The 25043-nt window shown below is 48.8% G+C and overlaps 1 protein-coding gene across 2 annotated transcripts in view; it reads left to right on the forward strand.

The window, feature by feature from the left end:
- Window positions 1-14392: 14392 nt before the first annotated feature.
- Pxdn (peroxidasin) overlaps window positions 14393-25043 on the forward strand; it is a 75293-nt gene continuing 64642 nt past the window's right edge. Inside the window, exon 1 of one of the 2 annotated variants that reach the window (XM_075984172.1) lies at window positions 14393-14692. In XM_075984172.1, the coding sequence (XP_075840287.1) occupies window positions 14499-14692 (194 nt within the window). In that variant the 5' untranslated portion in view covers window positions 14393-14498. The remainder of the gene's footprint in view (window positions 14693-25043) is intronic. The other variant, XM_075984171.1, reaches the window with a different exon arrangement.

The following is a 25043-nucleotide window of genomic DNA, read 5'->3' on the forward strand; positions in this document are numbered from 1 at the left end:
CCTCCACGGTATCCCTTCCTCCGTGATGTCTCTTGCTCTGCGGTGTCCCTTCCTGTCCCTTCCTCCACGGTATCCCTTCCTCCGTGATGTCCCTTGCTCTGCGGTGTCCCTTCCTGTCCCTTCCTCCACGGTGTCCCTTCCTCCGTGATGTCCCTTGCTCTGCGGTGTCCCTTCCTGTCCCTTCCTGTCCCTTCCTCCACGGTGTCCCTTCCTCCACGGTGTCCCTTCCTCCACGGTGTCCCTTCCTCCGTGATGTCCCTTGCTCTGCGGTGTCCCTTCCTGTCCCTTCCTCCATGGGCTTTAAAACGGCATGGCGAGCACATAAGGTGCAGGAGCAGGGCGGTCAGGTGACAGCAAAAAGTCTTAGGCCATGGTCCATAGGCATTGACCAACCATTCACAGGGCTCCTGCTCAGTGCCTCCTTGACTGTCTTCATCAGTACAACCAAGACTGGGCTTCTCTTCCACTTACAATGACTGAGTTTCAGGCAGCAGGACACACCTCTCACTGCCTCCTCCCAGTTGGTGTCCAGACAGACAGACACTGTGTACTTTAATAGAGGAGCCAGGGTCTTAACCAACATGCAATATAACTGCGTGCCAAGGAAAAAAACAAGCAGTACACTTTGTCTTTCTATTTCATTTGCTGTCATACATCACACACACACACACACACACACACACACACACACACACACGAGAGGGAGAGGGAGAGAGAGAGAGAGAGAGAGAGGAGAGACTCATCAAGACGACTCTGAGCAAAGGGGGAAAAGGGCAAAGACGAAGTACATCCAGTGTACAATAGACATAGAAAAGTCAAACCTACTGTCCTCTGGGTCCATTGGATTCTCACCCATCCTCACTTCAAAGGTCCTTTCCCTTCTCTTCTCCAAACTATAAGACATCCGCTTCCCACTTATGTATTGTGCCTATCATGTATGTTGCCTCAAGTCGTTTTTTTCAGCAGGGCAGGATGAGAAAACAAAGAATAAGTGAGTATCGAAAAAATCAGCATGTTGCAAGGGAGAAGCTTAATGATGAAGGAGATTTATTAATGGAAGGAAAACAGGAGGGAGGAGATGGGGCATGGACTCACAAATCTGCCACCTCCCAAGGCATAAGAAGCAATGTGGTCTCAGGTGAGTATTTTCTGTCCTGCTAGAGGTCTGTGATGGGTTAGGAGAGATGTGTCTTCCACAGGCTTCTGTATTTGAACACGTGATCCCAGGTGGTGGAGCGGTCTGGGGGGAGGGCTGTGAAACCTTTGGCAAATGGAGCCTTGCAAAAGAAGTTTGTCACTAGGGGTGGACTTTGGGGGATCCTAGCCTCACCCCACTTCCAGCTTGTTCTCTGCTTCACGTTTTCAGTTGAAGATGTGGTCTCTTGGCTTCTTGTCTTGGCTGCCTGCTGCCATGCCTCCCTGGCAGTGATGGACTCTGCTTCTGGAGCCAGTAAGTCCAAATAAGTTCTTTCTTAAGTGCTCTTTTGTCGTGGTGTTTTATGACAGCAACAGATAAATAACGTGAGGTCTGGGTTTGTTCTGACATCATGTCGCTGCAGTCTGTCATGTGGAGCCCCAACATTGCTTCCCTGAGAGGCAGTGCACCCTGCCGGGGTGGTGAGCAGAAATCACCAGAAACAAGGGTGTTCTTTCAGGCACTGGCCACAGCTAGGAGGCTGACAGAAGCTTCAGCATCTGCTTGTTCTGTCTTGGGTCAGAGTAAGTTTCTTCACTTGAGGTTGTATGTGAGATAGAGGCCGTAGAAGCTAAAATATTTTTTTTCACCTAACATTTGGGACTACAAAAAGCACATCTAAGACCACGTAGGGCGTGGGCTGGAAAAGAAGGACCTTACTAACTTCCCCAGTCACTGACCTGAGCTGGGTCTTCCCAGTCACCTTAGAGAATGTCCTCTGGACCCCAGAGCAGCAACTGCCACAAAAGTCAGGTTTGCAGAGGCCCGTTTGAGAGCAGCCTGTTTCTTAGAAAATATCCTGGGAGAAAACACTGGGCAGGGGACGGTGTCCTTCCCTCTACCCCTTCTCAGAACAGAGCATTTCTACTGGTGCCCCAGATCATCACAGTGGGGGCAGCAGAGTAGGGCAGCCTCTCTCCTTCCTCTACTGGAATGACCCCTGAGAGAGACTCGGCCCAAAATACTGAAGTCTAAGTAAATGCGTCTTCAACACAGGCTCAGCAAAGGGTGAGGACAGCCTTGCTCAGGGTCCACCTTAGCATAGACAATGGCCAACAGTAGTCTGGGAGAACACAGGCTTCATTAAGGAAAAATTCAAAACAACTGCTCAAACTCGGGCTTCCCAGCAGCACCCAAAGGAGATGCTTCACTTTAACGGCTCCCAACCCTACTCTGGGCCCATGCCACACTCAGGGTTCTGAACCTCAGTAGACTGGGAAGGTAATTTCCCAAGTGGAAATTAGTGAAGACCCAGAATAGAAACGGTCAAAGGCTGTGTGTTCAGAAGCACTGGAGCCTGGGTCTGACCACTATCACTGCTTCAGAAGGACTTGAGCAGGTGAGCTGTGAGGGTGTGTCTTCAGGAAGGGAAGGCTTCAGATAAACTGGGTGGCTGCTGCCAGCCTTGGGAAGCTAGAAATGGCCCTGGGCTGCATAAACCAAATGTGATGGTGCAGGCAGAGCTCAGAACCTAGAGGTAGGATGTTCACAAGTTAAAGGTCCTTTTAGGGTTCAAAGCTACCTTGAGCTAGGGGTGGGGTGGAGAGATAGGAAGGGGAGGGGAAAGGGAAGGGAGGGGAGGGGAGGGGAGGGAAGGGATGGACAAGGAGGTATAGAAGATGATGGTTCCCACGAGTGAGGAAGATAAATAAGACCCAAGGGTCTGCAATTCCTAGCATGCCAGTGTGGTGATACTTGTTTATTATTTAACAAATAAAGCTTACCTGCGGATCAGAGCAAAGAGCTAGCCACACTAGTTAGCCATAGCTTCCAGGCAATTGTGGCACAGACCTTTAATCCTCAGGAGACAGAGGCAGAGGAATCTCTGTTAATTCAAGGACACCCTGGGCTACAGGAAATTGATCCAGTCTAAAAGAGAAACAGAACACACAAAGGTGATCACAGCACTTGGGATCCCACACCTTTAATCCCAGCACTAGGGAGGTGGAGACAGGAGCGTTAAGGCTGGGTAGAGAGGGGACTATAAGGCAGGAGGGGGCAGAAGCTTAGTGAGGAGGAAGCAGTGTGAAAAAGCAGTGTGAGGATCACCCCTTTGGTCTGAGCATTGGCAGAGGGAGGAACTCTCTGTGGCTGACAGTTCTGCTTCTCTGATCTCCAGCATTAACCTCTGTATCTAACACCAATTAGAATCCATGCAATAATCCCAGGAATTCAGAGAGGGTTGATTTTGAGAAGGCACAGACTGCTTAGTGATTCATCAAACACAGAGCAGGAGCTCAGGGTTCCGAGCCCAAGAAAGTCACAGTCACCTCGTACCAGGACTTCAAGAAAAGCCAGAAGGCGAGAAGAGGACTGTGCTCCAGAAATGCAGCCTCACAGCCAGGGGAAAGTTCAGAGGGGAGTAGCCTGGTCAGAGACCCAATCGCCAGCATTGAATGGAAGGCAACACCACCAGTGAACAAGCAGATTTGTTGCAGGTGAAAGAGATCTTTCTTCGTCGTCTTCAGCCTTTGGCTTCACACACACACACACACACACACACACACACACACACACACACACACACCTGCACCTTCTCTTGTTCTTGAACAGGTAAATTAGCTTCGAATCTTGATATGAAACCATCTTAGTTCCATACATCTGGCTCTCTCAGGACTCCCTTGCCTGGTCTTGGCATCATGAGTGACTTATTAATGTGACCAGCTTCACATCATCTGTTCTCTTCTGCTTTAGTCTGTGTGGTTCTTTCACTTCCAGCAAGACTGACCAGAGACAACTGGCTTATGGTCATTTATTCTCTTTTCTGTAAGACATTGTCTCCATCAGCATCGAGGGGAGTGTGAACGCGGTTGATTCTGAACACACTATGTGAACTGCTGCATTCTCTATTCAAATGGGTGCTCACAACACATCTCTCTGACCTCCCCAGAAAACTTCAGAAGCCTCTTCCATAGCTTTCACTTCTACTTCTGTATATCCTGCAACATTATATATTGTGGTATTTATCTTCTTGGAGTATTTTAGATTATAGGAGTCAAGCTTTCTTCATTCCACAGTATCCCTAGAAGGCTGAAGGCAGTCACTGAAATGCTCACCTTGCCAGCTTGAGTCCATGGTGGGAAATGACGTCTCTGACCCTTCAATCTGTAGGAAAATAAGGAGCTATGCAGCACCTACCCATGATGGGACAACTCTGAAAGGGACAGACATGCTGCATCAGGGTCCTTGGACAAGCAAGTGCAGTTCATTTGACTGTAAAGCTCCTCCTCTGCTTGCTAACTAACAGCTTGACCCAGTTGGTCCCCAGCCTCCCTCCATCACTGGCTGATATCAGAGGAAGGGAAGGGCCAAGACCATTGTATCTAAAGCTACAAACCATGAAAATAGGACAGGAGGAAAGCCCTCTACTAACTGAGCTGTATCCCCAGTCTGTGGTGCACATCTTTGTTTGTTTTTTCTTTTGTTTTATAAACAGTTTGGGCTGGGGTCCAGTGTGCTAAGAGAATGCCTGGAAAGCCACATGGGATGCAGAAGAATCCGGGGAGACTCTGTTGTCCCTATGAACATTGTTGCGGTTTCTAATATAAAATGAGGTACTTCTATAATTTAAAATTTCTGCCTGAAGCGCATGGGACTCTCCAAGGTGCCACTCTTGTCGTTGGTTACACCTCACAGAACACAAGACCACATCTATGTTGTAGGAGGCCACTTGTTCATTTTCTGGCCACCTAGACTCCCAAAATAATCACACAGAAACTATATTATTTAAATCACTGCTTGACCAACCACTTAAGCATTTTTCTAACTAGCTCTTACATTTAGAATTAACCCATTTCCGTTATTTTATATTTTACCACGAGACTTGTGGCCTTCTGGCAAGGTTCCAGCTGGCAGCTTGCGTCTTTCCCCTCTGGTGGCTACATGGTGTTTTGCGATGCTTCCTTTTTTCCCAGCTCTTCACACAGTTATGTTGATTTTATTTCCCAAGGCACTATTTCAGATGAGGCAACATTCAGTCAAAGTAAAATCTCCTGACTGCAGAGATCCAAACTCAAAAGATCAAAATGGAGACCATGACAAGGCGAACAGTTCACACAGGGACCTTTACACTCAAGACCTTGGCAGGACTGTGCCATTTCTCTCCTAAAATGGGAGGGTCAGAGCCTGGCCCAGACATCCTCTATTCCCCATGTGGTTCTAGCTCTGGTCTCACTCACCAAGGATCCTGCTGGAAAGGAAGCCAAGACCTAAGCCATTAACATATGGCCTGCTTGGAAATTTCCAGCAGGAAGAGGCTCAGTGTCGGTCTCAGCATGAGTTTCTCTCTGCATGATTATTGTCTTGGAGCATGTCTTAGGCAGAATCTATATTGAGAATATATGGAGAATGTTTAGAAATAAGGAAACATAAGTCATTCAAAATCATAGAGAACACTTCGTTTGTTTGTTTGTTTGTTTGTTTTTCTAGGCAAGGTTTCTCTATGAAACAGCCCTGGCTGTCCTGGAACTCACTTTGTAGATCAGGCTGGCCTTGAACTCACAGAGATGCACCTTCCTCTGCCTCCTGAGTGCTGGAATTAAAGGTGTGTGGTACCACCACCTGACTCATAATGAGTGCTTCTATTGGTTGAGATCATGTCAACAAGGTGATTTCAAAAGCCTGGACTTTAGAAATATGTCAGCTCAACTTCTGTTCTGTACATATCGGTGGTGGCCTAAAAGAAAACGGCCCCCAAAGGGAGTGGCACTACTAGGAGGTGTGGCCTTGTTGGAGGAAGTGTGTCACTGCTGGGACAGACTTTGAGGTCTATTTTGCTCAAGCTTCCCTCAGAGTGACTCTTTAGTCAAGTTTCTGTGGCCTGCATATCAAGATGTAGCCAGTACCACGTCTGCTTGCACACCGTCATACTTCCTATCATGATGACAATGGACCGAGTCTCTGAAACCATAAGGGAACCACTCTAAGTATAAGAGTCGATGTGGTCATGGGGTCTCCTCATAGCTACAGAGAATCCTAACTAAGACAGCATAGAATATAAGTAAAAGGTAGGAAAGTAGCCCAGCTGGCTTTTCTGCCACGCGTGAAGCCTTGGCTTAGATTCTCAGTGCTACACAAATGAGCGTGGTAGGGCAGAACTGTAATTCTAAACACTCGGGAGGTAGAGGCAGGAAGATGAGAAGTTAAGATCACCTTTACCTACAATGTCAGTGTGAGGTCGAGATGGCCTAGACACCTGTCAAAGACGGTAGAAAGGGAAAAGAAGGGAGTGAGAGAAGAAGGAAGGAAGAGAAGGGAAGGGAACTAAAATCTCACCCAAAGGGTCTATGCCACTTGCATTTTTACTGATGAAGAGAGTTGGGTGTCTTAGAAAACTGTAGACTGATTTGGGGATCACTCTCCTTGTATACCAAACAAGGACACCTGCCAGTTGGTTTTCCGTTTCCTAACAGTCTTAAGGCATAGTCTTCCTTTTTCAAAACTGAAATGAATAGCAGTCTGTCGAAAGCTAGGAAGCTGGCCAGTGGAGCTGCCTTTGGTTCTAGACTCAGGTGGAAAGAGAACAGACCTCATATTTTTATATGCGAAGATGACTCTTGGCAGCCACAGGGCAGGAAGCTTGGGTTTTTTCCCTAGCACAGCAGAGCTTTGGAGCTCAGGACTCCAAAATCCTAAATTGCTGTGTGCTGTGGGACCATCAAGAGCACTCTGAAGACAATCTCATTCATGTTCCAGCTGGGAGGTGCTCCAGCAGCTGAGCTGAAGTCTCCTTTAGGCTCTGTGCTTGGCATTCCTTGACTGTCTGGTGTGCGCTGGGAGGTAAAAGGTCAGGTAGCTTGGCAAAGCTTGTGATAAGTTAGAAACATGCTTCCAGGCATCACAGGGAACTCCCAATTCAACTCGATGAGGGTTTTGCTACAGCAGAGAGTGCTGGCTACCCCTCTTCTAGAGCACTTAGCCATCCAGCAGATCACAGGCTCATTAGTGAGACCCTGGGGGCTTTGGCTGGAGAGTCACCCTGTCTGAGAACGGAAAATGGGGCTCTCTAGCTTGTCCCTCACCATTATGACAGCACTCTCTACTGGCTCAGCAATCTGCTCAAGGTCCTTCATTTTGTGAAAATAATCTCGAGGTGTGAGCTTTTCAGTGTTTCTCGGGGCCTCAGTTTACTGTGTGAACTTGTCTGTGGTGGTGTAGCGGGAGACAGCCTCCAGTGTTAGTTGTCTGAGTTCCCTGCTCGAGACCTCTCTGCTCTGGCACAAAGCTGTATCAGTTCTGGCCCCTTTCCAAGCTTGGAAATGTTTCTGCCTTTTAAATGAACTATTCCCCATTTTGTGAGTATCCACATGTCCCTATCTAAATCATTGCTCAGAGCCACAGAACCTGGAACTTACTTACGGTGAACCTCCAAACTCAGCTCTGACCTATAACACCATTTTGAGGGCTCTCAAGTTACAGACAGAGTTTCTCTGTATAACAGCCCTGGCTGTCCTGGGACTCACTCTGTAGACCATGCTAGCCTTGAACTCACAGAAATTTGCCTGCCTCTTTCTCTTAAGTGCTAGGTTCAAAGGTGTGTGCCCATACCACCTGGCCTCAAGTTACATCTTGGCGGGTTGCTAAGATTTTTTTTTTTTGGATAAGTGAGATTATCTGGTGGCTCCCTAGGTCCCTTGGATATAATTACAATCTGATAAAATCAAATCATCAGCTGTGGGCTGCCCAGGGGATTAGGGCATATCTTTTTACTGCAAGTGGGATTTCTGGTGAGATTCCTAGGAAATTCCAGGTTTACAGCCAGAAAAGGACAAAGTCTTCCATACTTACCCCTTAAGCCCTGTTGATAGCTGTTTTAACATTATTATTTTAAATAGCTCTGTATGAAATGAATAGTGTCTCTATGTAGGCAGCCTTCACAGCACATGTTACCAATTGTGTTGGAATTCTTGAGTCTCAGTTAGACTCCAGGGTGAGAGGCTCCTCTCTCTTCCTATGTCCCCATAATTTTCCTTATTTCTAGCCTTCTCCTGTTTTAGCCCATTTGCATTGTCTCAGGGACCACTTTGTCCGTGCTGTATGGTTCTCACATACATAAAATGTTCTTTTTAACAGTTTAAAGTTAAGATTGAGACAATGCTTCTTAATAATTTACTATTTCTAAGACTCTAATAAGTCTTATTATCATTATTTTGAAATAATGATAAATTCACAGAAAGTTGCAGACTCAGTGCTGAGGCCCCTGAGGCCCCTGAGGCCCCTGAGGCCCCTGGGCTTTTCCCAGTGCTGGTGCGTGCCAGGATGAAGCCTTTCAAAGCCATAGCCTCCAGCAAGACATGTGTTGCCCGCAACACGGGTGCTCATCCATGTTATTACTGTGACTACAAAGGGGCCTGAGCCAGCATGTGGGCTGGGCCCACCCTCTTGCTGGTCACCTCACACTCAAGTGGTATTTTGTTTCTTTTGAAAACCAGTCCCTACTGTCCTGTCTGGCTAGCCTCCAACTCCTGGTCTCAATCCACCTCTCTTCTGTTGCCTCCCGGGTATCTGGGAAGACAGGCACACACTAAGACCAGTAGCCAACTGAGTCTGCTTATCTTTGGGATGGTGTTATTTCTTGGGGCTGAGACTTTGCCATCAGAGCTGGCTGAGAGCTCACTTCCTAGGAAGCTGAAAGGACAGACGGATGCTTTGCTGACTGCAGTCTTTCCCGTTCTCATTCCGATTTCTGCCCTGCCTTGCCCATCCTGTATTTGGGACGAACCAGACAGGGCAAATCACCAAAGCTCAGGATCAACTGGATGACATTTAGTGCCGTCCAGTGTCCCCTCCCTTTCCCTGTCTCCTGGAGCCAGGATTGGGCAGTAGCAGAATATCCTTTGGATGGGAACGCCCCAGCTGGGCTCCACCATAGGTAAGTCTGGCCAAGACCAGGCTAAACATGACTGCTGGGATCAGGTTAAGAAGGAGTGGAGGACTTGAGTACTCCCTGCCTCTGCGGACAATGGGGATACTGTGGAACTTTCCTTGTCTAGAGTCCATGGGATGGGGTTAAGGAGTGGAGGACTTGAGTACTCCCTGCCTCTGCGGACAATGGGGATACTGTGGAACTTTCCTTGTCTAGAGTCCATGGGATGGGGTTAAGGAGTGGAGGACTTGAGTACTCCCTGCCTCTGCGGACAATGGGGATACTGTGGAACTTTCCTTGTCTAGAGTCCATGGGATGGGGTTAAGGAGTGGAGGACTTGAGTACTCCCTGCCTCTGCGGACAATGGGGATACTGTGGAACTTTCCTTGTCTAGAGTCCATGGGATGGGGTTAAGGAGTGGAGGACTTGAGTACTCCCTGCCTCTGCGGACAATGGGGATACTGTGGAATTTTCCTTGTCTAGAGTCCATGCTATAATCACTTCCTGCTAGGCCTGGAGTGCAGCCCGAACACCTCACTGTCCTTACCAAGGAGAATGTGTGTCCATGTTTAGACACAGGATGTCAGGACTGGGATAGAAGCCTGCCTTCTGGCTCAGGACTAGGGAAAGGAACATTACTGATCCTTGACTTTGTCTGTGCTTCCTTGGAGGCTGAGAAGTAAGCTCCCAGGCTTTTAGCTATGGGACCTAAGATGACCCCAGCTTTCCCAGTAGGCTGTGTGTGTGTGTGTGTGTGTGTGTGTGTGTGTGTGTATAGTGATTAACTTTGCCTGGGAGTCAGGCTGGGGGGGGGGGTCAGGGAAGCAGGTGGGGTGGGGCTGACTTGCTGAGGGTTCTCCAGTATTCCCACACCAAGGTCATCCAGCCTATACCGGAAAGCTCCCAGGGAGAATGTGTTCATGGCTCATTACCTCACTTGCACAGCCCACACTGACCCAGGAGGAACCAGACGGGCACCTCACGTGAGCCCACCTACTCCTCACAGACTATGGGTAGCAGCTGACCTTGCTGTACAGATCAAGAAACTGAAGCTGAGAAAAAAGAAAGAGGAAGAGCCTACAAGCCCAGGCTCAGCTCGGTGGAGCAGAAGAAAGGATCCTGACGCCTGTACTGACGCTGCAAATTGAGGTGTGGTGTGCTGCTCTAAGCATTGGCTCTCTCAGCCACAAAAGGGAACAGAGGAGGAGCACAGGAATCCAGAGGGGGTTGTGTGCCCCGCCCTTTGAAACAATGACCCTCAGGATTAGGAATTTCCCAAGAATCTCATGCTGAGGGAGGAAAAAAGACAGAAGCCCTAATGCAAGACCCGGGGTGGGGGTGGGGGTCAGGGGATAGGGGATGGGGGTGGGGTTTGTGTGGTGGTGGGGATCTCACACAGTTGTGACAACTTGTTGATTTGCAAGAGAAACCAGAGCTGAGACAATGATGGACAAACCTTGACTATGAGTGGGATCACACCTTGACCAGGACCACTTAGTTATACATTACCTCTTGCTCTATTTAAAGCCTAAATTGCTCATCAGGACCCTGAAGATGGACTTGTGTATTTGTGTGTGGAGGGCAGGGAGGTAATTGGGCATATTTACTTTTTTTCCCTTTCCCAGTGTGGTCACATTTAATAAATTCTCATCTATTTACTTGGCATATTGAGGACCCATGGCTGAGCCTATCCTGTTGGGGCTGCCAGGGCCCAGGCTTTGACCAAAGCTCTCTGATGACAACATTTGCCCCAGAGGTTGTCACAAGGCTCCAAAACAGAAACACCTCTGCGTATATGGTTGGGGCGGGGGGGGGGGGGGTCACAAGATAAATGGATGTCAGGAGTCAGGATAGCTGGGAGGGGAGCAGGCAATGGGACAGCCACTGTTCACATGATCTCAGTTGGTCCCCTCACTGGGTGGAAGTATTAGAACATGCTATCACTGAGCATTTCTCTTTGCATGAGCACAGTTAACACCTGAAAGATGTGTTTGCTGTGGAACAATAAACAGATGGAAAGATTCCGAAAGTGCTTGCTTATTAGAAATGGGAATTCACCAGGGTCAGCCTGGAGTTGAGTCTCTTGAGAGCCTCTAGAGGGCGCAGGAAGGTGCTGATGAACAAACAGCATGGGAAGGACATTTGGCTCAGGGTAAGAAATTCATGAGGAAAAGACACATTCTTTCGGTCCTTAGTCATGGTTCTGGCTCCTCGTCCCCATCGTACTTCATTGTTTAGGGCCGGACAGATGGCTGCTAAGCCTATCGGGCATCGTCTGAGACCCAGAAGCAACAGGGGAATGAAATGGATGGATGGGTGGGTGGGTGGATAGATGGGTAGATGGACAGACAGATAAATGTTTGGGTAAGTGGATAGGAGGATGAGTCAGGGATGAATGGAGGGGAAAATGGGTGAGTGGGTTGAAGGATGGGTGGGTGGGTAGGTAGCAGATGAGTGAACTGAGTGGGTGAATAAATGGAGAAAAGGGGGATGAGGAAAGAAAAGAGGGTAGGTGCCACTAGATGGATGATGGATGGACAATGGATGGATGGGCAGAGCTGTTTTTAAACAATAGCTAATGTGGCCCCTATGGGAAAGTAAGAAACTGAAAAGTGAGGCAATAATTGCTCAGCAGAATTCCTTTTCCTTTCCTTGTGTCTCTGTGTCCACTATATGTTTGAGTGTGTTTCTTGTACCCGTGTAAGCTTATGAAGACTGGAGGTTGACGTCTGATCTTTCTCAATCACTCTCCATCTTAATTTTTTGAAACAGGCTAGACTAGCTGGCCAGCATTTTCCAAAGGGCCACCTGTCTCCTTCCATCCCAACCAAAGTCCACACACCTTGTCACTATACCAGGCTTTTACACATGGATGTTTGAGGGCCAAACTTGGGTCCCTCTGCTTATACAACAGCTAATTTGTTGACCAAACTCTCTCCCTAGGCCCTTGCAGCAGAATTTCTTCTCTTGGAAAGCTCAGTTTTTATTCCCAAGATTTCTGTTGATTTAGTAAGATCAAACACTTATTGAGATCACCCTTATCAAAGTCCATGGATCAAAGTTGGTGGATCAATTTTAACCACACCTACGGAGAACCTCCAGGGGAAGGATCTATTCTCAGTCATCGGATGCTTTTACCGGTCAAATGGGTACATAAGACCTCACATCTCAGATGGCTTAAGACACAGCAGCGACTGTGCTGAAAAGAAAGAGCAAGTGCTCTCTGTCACCTGGAAATACGGCTCCTGCTGTGGGTGCTACAGGTTGGGAGTGGTTGGGATGTGAGGAGTGGGCCCACTGCGTTTGAGGGATGCTGGGGAAAAATGGACGGCTGTGCCTGGTAAGAACTTAAATATGCCATGAGACTGCCCGCCCTGAGGACAATTTCCAGGTTGTTGCCTATAGAAAATCATAGTGTGTGTGTGGTGGTGGGGATAAGTGTTAAGTGGGAAAATGCAACTTTGGGGGAGAAAAATAATAGTTTTGGTTTTTGGTATCATATACTTGACTAAGTTTTTAACTAGGTGAGATATGAGTGGCCTAGGGACCCTGGATTGTGGCTGCTGTTGAAGGCAAGGCTGTCAGTGCTGGGGTCCACCAGACTCGTGGCTGGCACTAACTGCCAGAGATGTCTGGTCTCCATCACAGTACACAGGCTAGCCTGGCCCGTCTTGACCTGTGCTTATCTCTACTACCATACATACCTGGAAGTTCTGTCCTCATAGAAACCTAGCTCTGGTTCTGCAGAGACTCGGGGCAGGGTGGAGAGCTCCTGGGGTGGGCAGCCTCACTGGAGGCTTTGTGGTGATCAATCTCACTCTGGGGGCTGCTCAGAGGAGTGTGGCAGGAGTCCTGAAGAGCGATGGTATGCTACAAGCTTAGCGGGAAGGCCACAATCCTGTTCTCCCCATGGAATACAAGCTGCAGATTGCTGGAAGTGTGCCAGCCATGGAGCCGTCCCATAGGAACTGGCGCCTCCTCCGACGGCCTTCAGTTCCTCCCTGACACAGCCTGTCAGCAGTGCAGCTGAAGCCTTGTGACAGTGACTGAGGGTGACTCCATCCCTCAGTGGTACCCTGATGCTGGATGCCTAGCAACACCCTTCCCTGCCTGATATCAGTGGGAGCACAGCAGTCTGCAGGTAAAGGCCTATCTGGTGTGTTGGTTTTCCATCAAAGTAACTAAACACCGAGGCCAAGCAACTTCAGGGAGAAAAGTCTATGTTGTCTCAGTTTCGGAGATTTCCATCTGTCTGTCCAGAAGAGCATGCCAGAGCTGGGCAGCTCCCTTCAAGTAGACATAAATCACAGAGTGCACCTGGGCAGATGGAGGTCTATCTTCCCATCTGGACTATTACACTGCCAGCCGAAGGGTGTCACTCTGGTTTCTAGTGAGTCGCCTTTTTTCAGGTAGCTTTTTTGTCAATTTCTCTTAGACACAACTAGGGTTTTACAGTCTCCCGAGTACTCAATTCAGTCACGGTGAGAATCAAGAGCAGCTGCCACACCTGGACTCCTCTTTCAAATCTGATGACTGAATTCTGTTCCTTTGGTTGCATTGCCTAACCTGGGCCTCCTGGTCTGAAGAATGGAGAAATGGGCACCCCAGGGGGAACCAGGGAAGTGAATAAAGTGTCAACATTCGAGCGGTCATAGCACACAGGCATGCTATCCTCAGGGCTTCCCTTGTTTCCTGTTGTCCCTGTAAAGTCAACCTGAGATGGCCACAGGTGTTCTCCATCTTTGCTACAAGGGAAAGCACCAGGTGGGCAGGGGCTCTTCACAGGTAGCGAATGGTGAGGCCTCAGGGAACTTCTAATTCTGCAGCACAGTCTTCCTATAAACTGTGCACCACGGGGCTGGCCCTCAGTTTCCCCAAAAGGAAGGAGAACTTAAATCAGAGGTGGATGCTTTTGTGTGGGAGCAAAGGAGGGGTATTGGCACTGAGAAAAAAAGAGGCAGGGTGTGAAAGCTCACTTCTTAGAACACCCAACTTAAGTGTTCAAAACAAGGCATTCCCGGCAACAAAACCCTTGCACACAGGCAGAAAGTATGGTTAAGGGGTTGCATCACTGCCAGTTTAAAAGCAGAATCAGAGATCCAAAACCGGTCTCAACCTCGCCTCTGCACTTCCAGGCGCCCCCACAGTGGAATTCTTGTTCACTGGTCATGCTGTCCAAGGAGGCCAGGCTGCACCCCCAGGAAGGGTCGCCGGGATCCTACACCAGGGCCCTGGTGCTTGCCTAGCCCCCGCCTTCTGCGAGGCCGAGAGAGGAGGAGCCACGCGCATGTGCACAGCTGGCGCCCCCCCCCCCGCCCCCCGCGCACAGCTGGGACGTGGGCCCGGGACCAGAGGGCTCAGTTGGGAGCCGGCGGTGGATGCGCCCGCCGAGGCCTCCGCTGCGGTCCAAGCGTATCTGTTCTGTCCGCGCCGTCTACCATGGCCGTGCGCCCCATGCGCCGCCGCTGCCTTCAGGCGCTCGTGCTATGCTTCGCCTGGGGGACTATGGCGGTGGTCGCCTCGAAGCCGGGGGCAGGCTGTCCAAGCCGCTGCCTGTGCTTCCGTACCACCGTGCGCTGCATGCATCTGTTGCTGGAGGCCGTGCCCGCCGTGGCGCCGCAGACCTCCATCCTGTGAGTGCGGCCTGGGGTCGCTGGGGTCCTCGGGACGTGTGATTCTGGGTGATCGGGGGGCGTGAGTAGCCTGGGGGGGGGGACGGGGGTTTTGGTTTGGCGAAGCGGGGAATCCCGGCGTCCGGTGCAGGGCTGCAGGGCGTTCTGGGCCTTTGTCCGTCCTGGCTGGGACGCCAGGGGCGGACCTGAGCGCAGCGCGCGCGGCCTTGGGAGCCGCCTTTGTTCAAACTCAATCTCCCGCTGGCCCGGGAAGTGGTTGGGAGTCGCCAGGGAAAGCCCCGTGAGTCCCGTGCGCCCTCCCCGACTGGCCTCCCCTCTGGTGTTTTCTCAACTTTCACTCAACCCGCTCTCCCTCCTCACCTCCCCCTCTTTTCCTTCTCCCCCTCTCTCTTTCTCTCTTTCTCTCTTTCTCTGCCTCCTTCTCCCTCCTGAATCTCAGGCCTTAAGGGTGAGTCGCCCCTCCTCGGACCTCTTTCTCCCTCAGTCTACCTGCCCCCTCCTCCCGCCTTCTGGAGTGAGGCCCACCCCACACAACCCTGTGCCAAGGAAACCTCTCCCGCAGATTCTGCGTCCCGCGGTGCCACTAGCCCCAAGTGTATACTCCCGTCAACTTCTGCGCTAGAGCCTTCAAGTTAGCTGGGTGTCCTGAGGACCCTGTCGGGTGCACCACTTTGTAGGTTTTTTTTTTTTCTTTGCCTGGAGGGAGCCTGATATCCAGGGTGCCATGGAGGACCCACCACTGTGCAGGTGACCATGTTCTGGGCAGCCCGTGGGGCCCCTCTAGCTGTTTCTACTCCCAGCTGGTCTGTTTCATAGAGCAAAGGCCCCCCACTTCCTGGACACTTGACTTTCACCTGGAATCTTGCACTTCTGCCTCTCTGCAAGACCCAGATCGGAAGTAATCCCAGTCCTGAGGGAGAGGGGCCAGAGTTGGCTGCAGGCCTCAGTGTGCTCTGAGGTTTGGTTCTGCGGAGGCAGGCGTGCATTTCAGGGGCCAACTGTAATTCAGGGCCCTGCAGCTGCGCTTCTGCTTTCCAAAAAGAGTTTTCACTTTTTTTGTGGCTGGGCTGGAGGACTTTGGCATCCCCAAGGAGCCTGTGAAAGTTATAAAAATCCGAGGGACCGATTCACGGAGTGGGCGGGCAGCGTTCTCACTTCTGAAAGTGCATGGGTGTCCTACTTCCTCTGGTAGAGATTGTGCCAGCGGCGGCAGCAGGGCCAGGCTAGGGTGGGAATGCCTAGCAGAATTCTCCGGAGAGCTAAATAAGGCTTCCATTCCAGAGGGGGTGGATGGTCAGCCAAGGCTGTATCTGAGAGGACCAACATCGAGCCCTAAAGCAATAAACTTTTAAAGCGGGCCAGGATGGACCGTCTCCAAATGCGGGGGATTTCTGTAGTGAGTCAATGGCCAAAACTTGGACCCTGAAGCCATTTTTCACATCTAGGCGAAGTCAGATACTCAGACTATGTGTTCCCAAATCTTAATTGCTTTTTGCAGCAGTGTTTTAAAAGGAGTGCTATTGAACAGAACTGGAGACCTCCATTCTCCTTGGCTTGCTGCCAGAAATGTATGTGGGGCCTGAGTTCAGTGGTTAAAGATCTTTGCAGCCAAACTTGATAACCTGAGTTCAATTCTCAGGACCCAACATGGTGGGAAGAGAGAATTAATTGACTCTTGCAAGTTGTCCTCTGACTTCCCCATGCCTACCCCCCACTACAGAAATAAACTTAAGAATTTAAAACAGTTTACAGGTAATGGGAGGATGTGTAAGGTATTCAGAGAAACAGCAGAGACAGTGTTTGGAAGATTCCCCCAGAAGGTATCTTTGCAGAAATTCAAACCTTGCTCTTTCACGGATGTCTTAAGTTTCCTGTAAGATTTTGTAACAAGGTACCTCTGATTCTCTCAGGCGAGCACACGACAGAGCACATGCTAAGTCAGTCCCATTCTGTGTCTGGGTCCCGGCTGGGACGGGTGGGGTGGCCCAGTGGGATAGTAGCACACAAAAGCACCGCTTGCTTTCTGCTTCTCTGACCACTCCCTGCTCTCACGTGCATGCTGGCACTTTCTGTATTTTTCTGCATTGGAGGCAAAGGTGTAGCTCTGTGGTGGAGAGCTTGTGAGGCCCAGAGTTAAGAGTCCTAGTGCTGAGAGACGAGACAAAAGAACAATGGTTTCGTAGACACCGACATAGCAGATGTAAACTTACGGAAGCCCACCTCCAAAGTCAGCGGGACCATCTCGTTGTCACAGCGTGTGCTGCTGGCTGTCTCTCTCATCTTCTCCAAAGACTGAATCGGGTTCTCTGTTCCTAACGTCACAGAGGTTATGTTTTGGCCAGGGAGAATGCAAATTGTTTGGGGCTTCCGAGTGTTCTCAGGCCACCTTATGGTACAGGTTGGTACTGGCTTTGCTTTCTGGCGCCTGTAAGGTCAAGGTGGAAGGCATCAGTGGTACCCTGTGCCTCTCCGTGCTCAGTGCCTTGAGCCTCCTTAGGAAGTGTGGCTTGGAAAGCTGCCTGATTTTCCCATAGCGTCCTGAATGAAGCACTGAAGCACTCCTAACGCTCTTCCTTCCTCTGTACCTCGTCACCCTGGCCTTCTTGGGGAAGTGGCCCTAAAGAAACAGCATGGGATCCTGTTCTTCTGGGCTTCTCACCTCACCCCTGTTCCCTTCACAGCCTCTTCTGTCCCCTGAAGTCTCCATTGCTGAGGTCATGGGAACTGAGCCTGAACACTTAACATCCACTCGGCATTCCAGGCCTCTCCAGCGCCAGGGAGTTGTTACAAACTGGTGGTGTGGAGGAAGCCCCAGTGCAGGAATGACTGAGGCTGGGAGTTTGGGACAACTTCTCCAAGTGCCATGCAGAGGTCCCAGGGCAGTCACCACCTGGCCTCCTGGGCCTCTGTCCGTCTGCCTGGTACCCAGTCTTTATTTTTTGATGGCCTGTTTTGTGTTTGGACTTGAGATAGATTCTAATAAAGACCCGATCCCTGTAGTCAGCCTTGTGGGATATCAGCTTTCCCGGTGGAACACGGGATAATGTGTCAGGCCCCTGTGGGACAGAGGAGGTTGAAGAGCTCTCTGGTGGAGTGGATACACACTTGGCTCATCCACATGGGTAAAACTCCCAAATGCTGACATTTCTTGGACCCATAGGAATGGAGATGGACTCTGCCGTTCAGCATGCCTGTCCCATTCGTCATAGCTGTTTACGTATGTGTCACAGCTTGTCATTGACCAGCACCATATCCAAATGAGGCACTAGGAGAAAGCTGCTCGCTGCAGCTGCCCTTGTAGAATCAGCCGCCTTCCTGCAGGAAACACAGTCATCCAGGCCTGAAGACTGGAGGAGAAGGCGTTGTCAGTAGTGCGCTAAGTTTACAGGAAATTCCCTGACTCCTGACCATGTCCTCTGGGGACACCTTTGGCTCTCGTTTGCTGGGATGTGCTCTCTGTGTTATGTTCAGTGGCCATAACATGAGAGCTGATGTCCCTGGCCTCGGGGCTGAGGGAGGCTCAGGTTCGTGAAATCCCTGTGTTTTCCCACCACTGCTCACAGCTCAGCCAAGATCTGGGAGGCTGCTGTATTCATTCTGGATTCCTGGGTGTTGGCCAAAGAGGAGAACCTTCAGTGTCCACCCAGGGCTCGGTGGGACTTGGGTCTGGGTGGCATTCATTGAGACCATTGGGATGCCCTTTGAGGGTCTATTCTGCTGTGACATCACTTCCTTGACCTCTGAATATTTTTTCTTGCATGTTTCTGCGTGGAAGACTTTCCTGTGAGGAAACCATGATGGTTCCATTTTTCTTTAGCCTTTCTATCCCACTCTTCAATGTGTTTTAACATCAAGGAAATAGTGTGAAAATAATCCCTTCACCTGGGACCCTGGACTGGAAACTTGGCTCCATCCTAATGAACTTCCTGCAGTTCTCTCCTATGCTAATGGACTCAGTTGGTGGTAGCTGAGACTGGCTGGTTTCCTCGCTGTGGAGTTTGGGAGGCCAGAGCTTGAGTGTGGTGCAGGGTCTGTGGGCCGGCTTGTTTGTGCTCAGCTCACGTTCGCTCACTCCCTGTCTGCAGTCTGTGTTCCCTGTGATGTGGACCAGAAACTGAGGACAAGTCCAGCAGTTTTATCTGAAGTATGCGGTGCTGGGCGGGCTGGATAAGAGGTGCTCTCTGCACAGGTCAGAGGCATAACATTGCCACATAGGCCCAAAGCGTATCTCTTTATGACTATAAAACTGAGAGAGCTGGAGAGTCGTCATACACTGTGCATAGTCCCATGGACAGAGTAGGAGCTCTTGCCTGACCTGTTGGAGAAACTGGCCTTTTCCTCTGTACATGGAAATAAAGAGAAAAGTAAAACAGATTCAAAAGGATGAAATAAGCTAAGGCTATTATAGTGTTAGGAGGTCAGGACTCCAGGCCTGGAGCTAGAGACTGTTTAGAAATCAGGAAATTAAGGAAATGAAGAGGCGTCTGCAGGTCGCTGGCCTCTAGTGCCTCCTGGGTGATGGGGGGGGGGGGGGCTCTTGAGTTTCACAATATCCAGGACAGCCACTTGTTTTCACAGTGACAGCTTTGTGGGCTTTGAGGTGCAAAAGAAAATGATACCTTTAGAATATCGTTGTTTTAGTGAACTCAGGTTAAGAGCAGTTTAACTTGACTGGGTGCTTAAGTAGCTGGGGCTCCGTGTCAGTTACCTCTCTGCTGCTGTAGTAAACCCATGACAGCGCAGTTTGGGGAAGAGCTTATTCAGGCTATGGTTCCTGAGGAATGAGAATTCATGGGGGGGGGTGAGCATGGCAGTGGAGGCAGGAAACTGGGGGAGCAAACTGGAAGTAGGCAAGGGTTTTAATTCTTTTTGGTTTTGTTTTGTTTTTCAAAACAGGGTTTCTCTGTGTCACAGCCCTAGCTGTCCTGGAACTAGGTCTGTAGACCAGGCTGACCTCTGCCTCCCTAGTGCTGGGATTAAAGGTGTGTGCCACCACCACCTGGCTAGGATTTAACTCTTAAAGCCTGCACTCAGTGACATACTTCCTGCAAGGCCCATCTTCTAAACCTTCCCAAACAGTTCTGCCACTTGGAGACCAAGAATTCAAATGCTGGAGCCTACAGGGGTATATTCTTATTCAAACCCCTGCTGACTCTGTTAGGATTCTCTTCAGTCTCTGTGAGCCAGGAATCCTTGGGTTCAGGATGGGACTGTTTTCTTTAGGGAACTCTGAATGCCGTGTACCTACCATGTGCACCTGACACCCCAGCACTCCAGCAGTGCAGAGGATGCTTTCTTGTTGCTTGAAGTGACGCTGGTGATGGCTTTAACATCTTTCAAAGTTGGTGATTCCAGTACTTTGTGCTTTCTTTGACTTGGTGATCGAATGGAAAAACAGAAGCCCGCACCATCTCCCACCCGGTTGCTTATCACTCGATCTTCTAGTTGCATTTCTGGTCCTGTGACAAATACACTGATCAAAAGCAACTTTGAGGAAGAAGTGGTTTATTCGACTTAAAATTACTGGTCACAGGCAAGTTTAGGCAGAAACTCTAGACAGGATTGGAAGATAGACCTCTCTGCTATTCCACAAACAAACCATGATCTCAGACCAGGAAACTGGCTTCAAGGACAGAGAGGCGTACCAGGAACCAGAGAAGATGTTGATTACTGGTTGGTAGACAGGCTTCTTCTTAGCTAGCTTTCTATCCCTACTGGTTTTATGTTAACTTGACACAGAGTACCACCATTTGGGAACCTCATTTGAGAGAATGTTCCTACTAGATTGGCCTGTTGGGCATTTTTCTTAATCCATGATTGGTGTGGGAGTGTCCACTCCATGTGGGCAGCACCATCCCTGGGTGGTGATCCTGACTGGTATAAAAAGACAGGCTAAGCAAGCCATGAGAAACAAGCCAGTTAGCAGGATTCCTCCATGGCTTCTGTTTCCATTCCTGTCTCTAGGTTCCTGCCTCTAGGTTGCTGCCCTGACTTTCCTTAGTGATGGAGTGTGACCAGAGAGTTAAAAGGGGCAATATACCGTTTATCCCAAGTTGCTTTTGGTCATGGTGTTTCTATTAGCACAGTAATAGAAATCCTAACTATGACACTTAGGGTTATATGTGTTTCTATAGTACTTTAAAATTTTGTGTGTGTTTATGTTCAAAGTGCATTTCTTGTAGGCAGTATACAGGTGGACCTTGCATTTCATGCATCTTGATAAATTTCTGCCTTTTTGTTGTGATATTTAGACCATTTTATCTAATGTGATAATTGATAATGAGTGAAATTACATCATCTTGTTATTTGTCCCATATGTTCTTTGTTACTCTAAAAACCTATCTTCTGAATTAATGCGTTTAAATTATTTTTCCATTTTGTGTGTTGCAGGTTATTTGATGAGAATCTGCTCTTTCAGTCGCTACATTGTATATTATTTTAGTACTGCTTATATTTAAATTGTGCTGCTAAGCATATAACAGGAGAACGTCACAGCAGTTTGCTCCCCTTTCTCCCTAGCCCGACTTCTGTGGTAGAATTTTCTAGTATTTTAAATTTTCTTAATTATACATGCCACCACACCTTTAAAAGAAATGAACACACTTCAAGGTTTAAATAAGCAGAAAACCATCTCCATTCATTCCCGGGCCCTGCAATTCTGTGTATCAACATTTCTTTCTGCTATGAGATATTTCCTATTACAGTCCTTGTCGAATAGACCCAGTGATGATGCTTTTCCCAATGTCTAGAAAGCTCTTGTCTGCCTATTTGTTTGTGTGTATGTGTGTTTGTCTATGCCTATGGACTCTGATGCTGTGCTGAATGTCTTCCTCAATCTTTATCTCAGTTTTTGAGGCCAACTCTCTCACTGACCCTAGAGTCAGTGAGATTTAGCTAGATTGACTAGGGAGAAGGTCCCAGGGGATAGTCCTGTCTGTCCCTCTAGAGACTGGGATTACAGACATGAGCTGCCATGCCCGAATTTTTCTCTGGTTGCTGGGGATCTGAACTCAGATCCTTATGCATGTTTGGCCAACTGTTTATCAGCTGAACCCTCCAGCACCATGGTATGTTTTGTTGAATAGATCCCAGACATCATGAACTTCACCTTTCTGAGGACTGTTGTCAACCCCAGCTTTATTCTGCTGATTAAGAGAAGCTACAGGAAGTCAAGTGACCTCTTCCCCACAACCCTGAGTCTTACTACTAAGATTGGTAAAGCCGGAATGGAGGCAGGGCTCCCTCTTGGACCAGTCTTTCAGGGCGAGACTCTTAGACAGCACAGCCAATGAATGCCTCACGACTCCTTTGCTGTGTGACTGATGCCGATGGGCACTGTTCACCTTGGTCCAGTGTGAGTGTGGCCTTTGGGCCACATGGATGCTTTTGTCCCAGGCCCTGCTCTACACTCTGCAGCTTCCTACAGTCTTCTTCCCCGCCTCCTGGGGTGTTCTGGTGTTTCTGGCATCGGTCCTCAGAGTTTTGGCTGCCTTAGTCTCTCCGCACTCCTTGTGTTCCATTCTCTCTCGGGCAGTCTGCTAGACTAGCTGCATGCTCACCTCATTTGCTTCCCATCTCTCCGGGTTCATCTCCAGTTTTGACTGAGGTTCAATACCATGAAAATAGCTGCCCATGCATTATCCATTTTGGGGTTGTTAATGATGGGAGATTTTCACCTGTTACTTAATCTCATTTAAGAATGAACAGCCATCTTTGACTTTCATTTTTTTTTTGCCTTTTTAAAAATCTTTTTCAGAAAGGTGTGGTAAAAAGAATTCATGCTCAGAATAAAATGCTGAGTTAACATTCACAAGTTTGAAAAGAATTCGAAACAACCGTGGTGCTTCCCATTTGTCTTTGGGCCGTTTAGCAGGAACTATTCCGACATGCAGTGGCAGGGTCCTGGTGCATTCCACCATGCGAATTCCCACACAGACGTTCTTGGCTGCACGGCTTTTCTGCTGGGAGTTCTGCTTAAAGCCAGGGGTTACCAACCACAGCTGTGGGTAGCCTGCCTGTTAAAGCTTGAGGTGTTGGGACAAGCCAGGACGGGGGCTCCCATTTTGTCTGTGGCTGCCTACTAACCACAAAAGGCAGCATGGTATGGGTATTTGTACAGACAGACAGACTGGAGACAGACTGGAGTAGATATTTGTACAGACAGGGTGTTTATGTAAACCAAATGGTGTTTACCACCTGGTTCCTTCGGCTGCATCACGTTGGGTGCAGACCCAAGGATGTGTCTTCTGTCTATCCTGAACTTGTCTCTCTTCCATGGCCTTGAGACTGAGAGGAGGGGGCGCCAAGCCTCCGGAAGTAACGCCGCTGCACTGCCATTCACACTGCCTTTGTAAATTCTGATTACACGCTTCACCCCGCTTCAGGAGTCCAAGTGTGTGGATCAAGCATGTACCCAGACAGAAGTGTCTTCGAATGGCTTATCTTCCCCAGCTGTGGCAGCTTTAGGTTTCCTTTCACTGACTGATTTTCTGTTCTGTGTACATCTTGATGGGAAGCTAAGTGGAAGAGTACTGAACACTGGCCTTTTCTTGGAGAGGGTCACTGAATGTCATGGTGTGTGTGTCCCTATGTTTCTATGTGCTGTGACTTAGGGGAGAAGTCACCAGATGTCTTGGTGTGTGTGTCCCTCTGTCTCCGTGTGCTGTGACTTAGGAGAGGGTCACTGGATGTTATGATGTTGTGTGTCTCTCTGTCTCCGTGTGCTGTGACTTAGGAGAGGGTCACCAGATGTCACAGGGTGATCTGTGCTAAGGGGACAGTGGACTTTGTGCCGGTCCTCACCTGTGCCCTTCCAATAGGATGACTGCCCAGTCATTTGCATAATAATGCTTCAGGTGATTATTAAAATGATGGGCGATGTGGTGAAGGACTAGAAGAGAGAAAGTAACGTGGGGAATCCTTCATCCTTGGCTCAGCACTGCACCCTGGGAGCTGTCTCCCCAGGTAGGTTGATAGGTGATGATAGATAGATAGATAGATAGATAGATAGATAGATACATACATACATACATACATAGATGATTGATAGATACATAGATAGATGATTGATAGCTACATAGATAGATAGATGATTGATAGCCACATAGAAAGATGATGAATACATAGATAGATGCTGTGTGCAAGCATGAGGACCTGAGTTTGCAGCAGTAGGCATAGCATTGGACATCATTAACTTTGCTAGCATTGGGAGATAGAGAAAGATGGATCTCTATAGCTCACTGGTCAGCTAGTGATAGATAGATAGATAGATAGATAGATAGATAGATAGATAGATAGATAGATGACAGATAGATACATAGACATATAGATAGGTAGATGGATAGATAAGGTAGCTGTGGTTAAAATAAGAATGGCCCCCATTGGCTCATACTTTGCATACTTGGTCCACAGTAGCTTGGGAAGGATTAGGAGGTATAGCTTTTTGGAAGTGTGCCATTAGGGGCAAGTTTCAAGGCTTTAAAGGCCTCCTGCCATTCCTAGGATGCTCTCTGGCTCCTATGTGTGGATCAGGATGTGAGCTCTCGGCTGCTGCTCCCACTGCCCATCACCATGTCCTCTCCTCCATCACAGACTGTAAACCTATGGAACCATAAACTCAATTAAACTCCTTCATGGGTTGTTTTGGACACAGCATTTGATAACAGCCATAGGAAAATAACTAATACACACACATGCATACATACATGCACATTTGTGTACATATGTTGGGGATTGAATCCAGGATCTCAAGCTATAACAGCAGACCATACCCTCTGTCCTGCCTTCTCATTGTTAACTAACACAGTTTTCATTTCTACAAAATTGTCAAGTTTACTTAACCAAGTTCTTATTACAGACTATTGCTTTGTTTCCACTTTTTAACAAACCCAAATCACACTTCTACAATGCACAGTGCTTATTTTCTGGGTGTCTCTGTCTGGGTTATTTTTAGGGTTTGGTTCTGTAATCCTGTAAAGGACAGTGGAGTTTCTGCAGTCACTGGTTGCAGTGTGGTCACACCAACAGATCCACTGATTGGTTTCTGTGTGTTTCAGCTTGAAAATGCCTAGTGTGAGCACACAATCCATTCATTAACAGTGAACTAGTGGCTAACAGCCCTGCAGCCTATTCCTAAAATGGAACCCACCTGACTCAATCTGATGCACTGTTTGTCTGTAAGACCCATCCCAGCTTCCTGTTTAGAGACCAGGGCACGTATCAGCATCATGCCCAGCTGGGAGATGTTTTAATAGCAATAGCAACAGTACAGAATACGAAACCACCAAAGCTGTGGTACTAACCAGGCCTCGGAAGGGACTGGAGCCTGTTGCCAACAGAAGGAGCAGAGCAA

The sequence above is a fragment of the Microtus pennsylvanicus genome, chromosome 8 (assembly GCF_037038515.1).
Source record: "Microtus pennsylvanicus isolate mMicPen1 chromosome 8, mMicPen1.hap1, whole genome shotgun sequence".
NCBI lineage: Eukaryota > Metazoa > Chordata > Mammalia > Rodentia > Cricetidae > Microtus > Microtus pennsylvanicus.